The 8,231-nt window shown below is 49.8% G+C and overlaps 1 protein-coding gene across 1 annotated transcript in view; it reads left to right on the forward strand.

Moving 5' to 3' along the window:
• Sec14l5 (SEC14 like lipid binding 5) overlaps nt 1-6,337 on the forward strand; it is a 34,847-nt gene extending 28,510 nt beyond the window's left edge. The window contains exons 12-16 of the mRNA XM_051181361.1: nt 999-1,133; nt 1,694-1,828; nt 2,155-2,382; nt 4,530-4,708; nt 5,995-6,337. Coding sequence (XP_051037318.1) covers nt 999-1,133; nt 1,694-1,828; nt 2,155-2,382; nt 4,530-4,708; nt 5,995-6,106 — 789 coding nt within the window. The 3' untranslated portion in view covers nt 6,107-6,337. The remainder of the gene's footprint in view (nt 1-998; nt 1,134-1,693; nt 1,829-2,154; nt 2,383-4,529; nt 4,709-5,994) is intronic.
• Nucleotides 6,338-8,231: the final 1,894 nt, after the last annotated feature.

Raw genomic sequence — 8,231 nt, forward strand, 5'->3', positions numbered from 1 at the left:
AGAGATCCACCTGCCTCTGCCTCCTGAATGCTAGGATTAAAGACATGAGCCACTATCACCCGGTCACACACACACACACACACACACACACATATATATATACACACATATATATATATAATTTATAATGATTTATTTTATTTACTTTGGTGTTTTGCCTGCATAAGTGTCTGTGTGAGGGTGTTGGATCCCCTGGAATTAGAGTTACAGACAGTTGTGAACTCCCATGTGGATGCTGGGAATTGAACCTGGGTTCTCTGGAAGATCAGCCAGTACTCTTAACCGCTAAACCATCTCTACAGTTCTAAAACAGCTATATTTTGAATTGATATGATTTCTATCTTGTTCAACTCCAAAGGAGTTGTATAAACACACACAAGCTCAACTTTTGTAGTTTTAGTATGTTTCCTTTTTTAAAACTAGGATTTCATTTAACCCAAGGTAGCCTAAATTCAGTACTCACCCAAGGATAACCTTGAGCTTCTAATCCTCCTGCTTCTATCATCAAGAGTGTTGAGATTATGGGCATGTACCACCATGTCCAGTTATGCCATGCTTGGGGTCAAGTTGGGGCAGGTGACAGGGCTCAGCAGGAAAGACTGCTGTGGCCAAGCCTGACCACCCCAGTTCAATTCCAGGAACATACTCCAGAGGAGAAAAAGAACTCCCAAAAGTTATCCTCTGACTTCCACAGATGCCCACCCTAAAATTAATAAGCACAAACAAAAAACGTTTTTTAAAAAGATCAATTCTGAGCTAGGTCTGGTAGTGCATGCCTGTAGACCCAGCATCCAAAAAGCTGAGGCAGAAAGAAGCCCAGTTCGATACCAGTCTGAGCCACAGAGTGAAACCCTTTTCAAAACGCAAAAACAAACCAAAACAAAAAAGTAAACAACAACAAAAACACAACCAGACTATAAACAAAATGAAATAAAAACCAACCAATAAAGTGCCCAGTTCTGACTCTGCTTTGTAACTCACCCTTGTCCTGTCCCCAGGTCAGCCCCTTCATCAATGAGAACACCAGGAGGAAGTTCCTCATCTACAGTGGCAGCAATTACCAGGGCCCTGGCGGCCTGGTGGACTACCTGGACAAGGCTGTGATCCCCGACTTCCTAGGAGGACAGAGTGTGGTGAGTCTGGCTGCTGGTCCTGGGAACCCAGACTTCTGGGGTCAGGAAGCTGACAAAGAGCACCTTAGGGGATCCCCTTTACTTTCAAGTGGGGACGGGGCTGGTTGTAGAAGCTTCCCTAGAGGTGTGACATCTCTTGAGGTGGGGCTTTCCTTTGGTTCTTTCAAAGGCAGAGAGGGCTGGAGAGATGGTGCAGCATTTAGGAGTACTTGCTGAAGCTGTTTAGCTCAGGCTGGTCCAGAGCTTGGGCTTCCCCTTCCTCAACTTCCTGAATGCTGTACCATCACACTTGGCCCAGTGTTGTGCCTGGTCAGCCATGTTCTCTTGTGTGATCTTGGGAAAGCAGCCTAGCCTCTTCCAACACCCTGTTTTCCCTCTTTCATTAAATGAGAAGAGGGTATCTCACCCTGCCATCAGTTCTGAGGGCTTCAGAGGGTGGTGCCACAGCCACACTGCCCAGCTCAATAGAGTTCACTAGTCTAAGTGGTTCCAGGGCTCATAGGGCACCTATGAGGCAACCTGATATGCCAATCTTTTTAGTTTTTGAAATCTCCTCTCAGTGTAATGTTCCAGAAGGAGGCCTGGTCCCCAAGTCCCTGTATATGACTGAAGAGGAACAGGAGCAGGCTGACCAGCTTCGCCAGTGGAGTGAGACCTACCATGCAGCTAGCGTGTTCCGCGGGACCCCCCATGAGGTGCCACTTGGTGCTACCTTGTCTGGGAGGGTCTGGGTGGGGTGGTGTCTCAGATCCTTCAGATTGGGTGTGGGGTGATTCAAGTCACTCAGTTTCAGCTCTGTCCAAGAAGCTTTGGGACATGGGAGGGTTGCAGAATCCCTGGGTACCCTTATACCCCCAGCATCTGCAGTTCACCCCAGGTAACCAGGCCTTTCAGAGGGGGGGTTCTTGGAGGAGTGGATAGTGGGTAGTCTTAGAAGCTCATCCTGACCACAGGGAGATAAATAGATGACCGGAGAAGAACACCCTGACCCTGGGACTCCACCTCTGCTCCCCTTATGCAGGTTGCCATGGCTATTCCAGAAGGAGAGTCAGTCATCACCTGGGACTTTGACATCCTTCGAGGAGATGTGGTGTTCAATTTGTACCATGTAAAGCAGGCACCCAATCTCGGTCCCCAGGAGCCTGGGGTTAGAGCCAGTGGGCAGCTGATTGACAAGAGCTGGGTCCTCGGGGCAGATTACAGCCGTGTAGAGGCGCCCCTCATCTGCCGGGAAGGTCAGAGCATTCAGGTGTGTAGGTGTGGACTTTGCTTACTAACTCAGCATGGAGTATCAAGCATCCGTCCTAGGCCTGGTCTCTGGGGAGACAGCTGTGGACAAAGTGGATGTGCTTCCAGTCTCTGTGACCCCACAGGGTGACTGGGGAGACTGGGCAGACTGGGGAGGCTGGGGAGACAGGCCCACAGTGACTGTGTAATAGGAGGTTCCCCCTCCACTCCAGAAGGCTACACAGAGGGAGGATGCTAAGAGGCAGCTGGAGTCCCAGGGAGATCTTGGAGCCTCAGTTTCTCCACGAGGAGAAGAAGTCATTAAAGGGCCTACATGGCCTAAGTGAGGCTGAGGCTATAGCTCAGTCAGTAAAGTGCTTGTCTTTTTTGTAAACACAAAAACCCGGGTTTGATACTCAGAACCCATGTGGAGAAAAACCAGGTGTGGACACACATACAGACTCATGCACAAGCACATACATGCACATGGGGGCCCCACATGACAACTGCTGGTGCCATTTAAGTCAAACAAAATTTCTTGTCTCTAAATTTAGGAGGCTACAGGTCTAAAGTCAAGGGGCCTTCAGGGGTTCCCTAAAAGATGGAGGAAGGGTTCTTTCTTGGCCCGTTAGTGGGTCCCCAGCTTGTGGACACATAACTGCAATCCCATCCTCTCCTCCTATGGCTCTGTCCTCCATGTCTTTGTTTTGTGCCTTAAGTTCCCTCCCCTTTCTCCTGTAAGGATAGCAGTAGTTGTGTTTAGTTGACCCTAAATCATTAGCTGAAAAATGGGAGAAATATTCTAACAAGGTCATCTTTCTGAGGTTCTGGGTAGACATGGATTTGGGGAAACACTGTTCAGCCCATGTCATCACTTCATGGTGGGTGGAGGATGGGGCTTTGGGACCCCAAGCCCCACTTCTCCATATGAGTTCATTACAGAAGAGGGTCTTGGGTTGGCCAGGGCTGGGAGAGGTGGAAGGGATGGCAAGAACCAGGATGGAGAAAGAAGCTGGAGATGGCATGGGGCTGGAGTGAGCTGTAGAGTCAGAGGTCTGCACGGGAGGGCAAGTGGTAAGGTCCTGAGATCCAGCCAGGTCCAGCATCCCAAGACCTGGGCCTCAGAACCCCCCCAAAAACCCCACTATGACATTCTGAATGTATGGCTGGGAGTCCACATCTCCTGCATCCTGTGACTCTGGCATGAAGCTTTTCATGGTAGCTGAGAATCCATGGGTCTAGGGCCAACATGGATGTGTAACTGGGCTGTAAGCTACCTTGCTTGTCCCAATTTCCCCACAAGGCCAGTATTACCAGCAGAATGTTATACCCCTGCATACACACACACACACACACACACACACACACACACACACACACACACACTCCCTCTCTCTCTTCACTCTCTCTCTCAATCATACACATGTACATATACACATTTACACATACACACATAAATACATTTACACATAAACACACACATGTACATATATGCTCACACACACACACACACACAGTGAGAGTCCTCTGGCTCCATGGGCATCATGAACCTTACCAAAGGTTCCATGAAACAAATGATTCATGCAGGTCATAGCTAGCTCCCTACCATCCCACTGAATACCCCACAATGTTTCCTCAGAGCTGCCCCCCTAATCTTCCCACTTCCCCATCCCTGCCCAGTCACACATTCTTCCTAACAGCCCACCCTCCTAGTGGATTCTCAGAAGCCATTGGATTGCAGACCTCACCTCATTAGTGGAAACAGCATCCCACAAACCCGTCCCTATACCCTAGTGTCTACTCCCCTACATTGAGCAGGAAACTCTGGTCCCTGGGTACAGCAGTCACCGCAAGGAGGCTTTGGAAAGAAAACACTTAAAAGGATTTCCTGGGATATTGAAAAAGACCAAATAGAAAAAGACTCCTTTCCCAAGCCTTGTTACAGGAGATCCACGAAGGTCCAGGGGAACTCAGTGCCCCATATTGTCCTCAGGAGGACCCAGCCCCACATAGCATCAGGAAGACCCATGCCCCATATCATCCCCAGTAGGACACAGGTCCCCAAACTATCCCCAGAGGGACTCAACTCCCCATCTTGTTTCCAGGGGAACCCATCTCTCCATCTCTTCCCCAGGAGGACCTGGTCTTACTGTGGGTTCTGTGTTTCAGGGTTCCCATGTGACTCAGTGGCCTGGCACATACCTGCTCCAGTGGCAGATTCACAGCCCCTCTGAGAGTGTGGCCTGCAGCCTCCCGGGTGTGGATGACGTTCTGACAGCTCTGCACAGCCCTGGCCCCAAGAGCAAGCTGCTGTATTACTGTGAAGTGCTGGCGTCCGAAGACTTTAGGTAGGGGCCCTGGGACTCTGACCCGCTCTGCAGACATGGCTGCTTCTGTGATTGTTGACCAACCATGCAGTGGCCCGGGGTCATTTCTCCTGGATGGGCATCAATAGCCCTCTCTAAGAATTCAGTGGAGCCCCTTAGTGTGAGAAAGAGGCTGTAATGCTGGACCTTCACCCTTTGTAGCAGCAGAACCTCCCTTCAAGGATCTCAGTGCACTAGGCCAGGAAGGAAGAGGGGAGACTACCCTTCACCCCCGAATTCTTCAGTTTGCAACTATCCTAAAATATTCTGGAACAGATTAAGAGCCCCCCCCCTCACCGAGCTTCCCAGTTGCCTTGTACTAAGGAGACAAGTCCCTTTAACTCCCTGAGGTTTAGAAAGCCCAACTGCTAATTGGGAACCACAGATGATATGGTTCACTTGACACATAGTAGGTACTCAGAAGTGAAGTAGGCAATGTCTTCAGTTTCTTCCCCCTTTACACATTTAATCTTAAATTTTCATTAGTTTTGAGTCAGAGTCTCATGAAATATAGGTTGGACTTGAGCTCACTATGTGGTTGGGGAAGGTCTTGAACTTCTGATCCTCTTACCTGCCAAGTGCTGGGATAACATGTGTGTACCTCCATTCCTGGCTTTATGTAGTACTGGGAATCAAGCCCCAAGTTCAATGCATGCCAGGCAGGAACTTTACCAATGGAACTATGCCCACCCCCTTTTATTTCACTTGTCAAGAACAAATGTAGCTATATGTGGTAGCTCTTAAGAGGCTGAGACAGGAGGATCCCAAGTTTGAGTTCAGCGTGGGCTACATAATAAGAAACTATCTCAGAAAACAAAAAGAAACTAGAAAGTCTTTCTGGCCTGCTCTGCTCTGATATCTAGAGTGGAGTCAACTGGACAGAAGCCCAGGATGGCCTGGGCCTCATACTCCTCCTGCCTCCACCTCTTGGGTGCTGGGTTTACAGACTTGCACTACCATCCTTAGTTTTGACTGAAGAAGACCAGAGGGAACAAGTCTGGGGCTGAGATATTCCCAGGCTGTGTATTTTTCTGCTTCATTCTAGATAGTGCAGCTCCTGGCTGCCCAGGCTTGACTGGTCCCTGGGAACGAGGTTCAGGGAGCTGGTAGCTCCTCTTTGCTCGTTATGGCACCACTGGCTTCCCCCCGTGCTTTGGTTGGCCCCTGGTGGTTAGCAGTCTTGAGGAAGGAGCCCTGGGGCCTCATTTGTAGTGTTAGCAGCTTTTGCCTGGGAGATAACTTAAGGTATACACATGCTCCTTCCCCAGGGGCTCCATGTCGAGCCTGGAATCCTGCGCCAGTCGTTTCTCTCAGCTCAGCGCCACCACCTCTTCCTCCTCCTCTGGCCAGTCCCACAGTGGCTCAATGGTGTCCAGATAACTGGCTGGGAACCTGCTGGCCGTTTGAGTGCTTCTGGAATCATGCAGTGTCCAGGATGAAAAGAGAGCCAGTCCAGACACCTGGAACCATGCTGGATACAGACGATGCCACAGCTGGGGTGTGGGGACCCCACAGCAGAGATCCAGCTCTCTGCCTGTGTGCAGAGGGAGCCTTAATTTGCTGCCCTTGAGGGGACAAGGACAGACATTATACTTTGACTTTCTTTTAAAAGCTGAGACCTTATGGATGCTCCATCTCCTATGTCCTGGATCTGGAGTCAAGGGCTGGGACCGACTGGGACTAGGCCGCATCTCACCATTTACTGTGCTTCCAATAGGTTGGCTCTTTCCTCAGGGAGGCCTTTTATACCGAGGGATCATCACTGTTTGGGGCCCTCCTCCATCTCCCAGGAGAGTCCAGAAGGGAACTTCCCTTCCCAAAGTTCCAGAACACTTAGCTTGCAGGGGTCTGCGCCCATTCTGAGCCAATCATAGTTGTCAGAGAGCATGACAGGCACTTGATTGCCAGCATGGTCATATAACCAATCTGGACCAATCACTGTGATTTGGGGATAGAATGCAGTGTAGTGACTGGCTGGCCTGGATTACATGAATATTTCTGGGGCCAATCACATGGTTTGGAAAGGGCAAGGTGAGCTGAAGGATTACAGGGGGCAGGTGGCTGGAGATGGTCACCTTAGCACCTGGTCGTTTAACTGTGGCTGAGCACCGTCCAAAGAGCTGTGATGGGGAGTCAGGGCTCTACTTCCTACAGGAATCACCTGCCAGGCACTACATTTCTTTCTAATCTGTGCAGTACTTAACCTTGACTGGAGGAACATAGTTCCACCCAGGGCTTCTGCCCAGTTCCAGGTGGTGATGGGGTGACGCCAGCTGTTCTTGTCCCCCTCCAGAGTCCATTTTCTTCCTGAGGCGCTGCTCCTTTATGATATTTTAATAACTAAAAACCCTTATATCTCTGAGTGACAGGATATTCCTGGTCAGCTCAGGATAACTTAGTTCAGGTTGGATCTGGTCTCAGGGTGCTCCTGTTGATGGTGGTGGTTGTCCCTGACCTGGAGTTGCTCTGACTCAGGAACTCCAAGATTGATACTACTTTCCCAGACACTCCACGGGAGTAGTGGGTCTTCTTGGATACCAAGGACTTAATTCTTCTCCTTTCCTGCATCCACAGAAGGTGAGATCACTGTTTGGTGACCTCCCACTAGTTGCAGCTTCCCTTTGGTGTTTTTGTGTTTTGCCTGCAGCGTGGCTTAACACTTGAGGCACAGCATATTGAAATCAGGATTCAGATCTGGTTTTCTTTAGCCCATCCTGGTGTCCACCGCTACCAACCAGCACTGACCTGCACCACTGCCCCAACTTCTGCCTAATGGAAGCTCTGTGCTCAGCCTCAGACCCAACCTGGCCCTGAAGCCCCTCATTGCTCTTCTCTGTCAGCCTTACTTAGAGTCAGGCTCATTTCTACAGCTCACCAGGCTAAGGGGTGGTTTCTGGCTGGAGGCCAGGTGAGAAAGCATGGACTTCATGCTGGCACTCACCCCAGATCCGGAGCAGCAGGAGATGGATCCACTGATGGAAAGCCTGGCCAGAATTCTTCCTTGTTCTGTTCTTCAGGAATAGCAATGAAACGGGACTGCAGCGGTGTGTGTGTGTGTGTGTGTGTGTGTGTGTGTGTGAGTCCATCTTCCCAAGAGACACTGATAAACTAGTTGTCTCCAAATCACCGACAGCAATTGGTGATATTGTCAATGATCTTTATTATTTTGATTATTATTGTCGTTGTTAATTACTTGCTGTTATTGCAGTGCTGAGGTCCAAACCCAGGCCTTGTTCATGCTAGGCAATCACTCTACCACTGAGCCACATGTGAGGCCCATTTCTGTGGTGCTTGCACTGTTTTCATTTTTCTGACATGGTTTCTTGTATCCCAGCCTTGAACTCTTGTAAGACTAAGGATGACCTTGAACTCCTGGTCCTTCTGCTTCTGCCTCTAAAATTATGGGATTACTGGTGTAATCCAGAGAGGGCAAAACCTGCCCCCAGTCTTCCTGTGGCCCAGAGCTGCTACCTCTGGGATGTCATGGTACTGTCTTGGCAGAAGC

The sequence above is a fragment of the Phodopus roborovskii genome, unplaced genomic scaffold (assembly GCF_943737965.1).
Source record: "Phodopus roborovskii unplaced genomic scaffold, PHOROB, whole genome shotgun sequence".
NCBI classification, from domain to species: domain Eukaryota; kingdom Metazoa; phylum Chordata; class Mammalia; order Rodentia; family Cricetidae; genus Phodopus; species Phodopus roborovskii.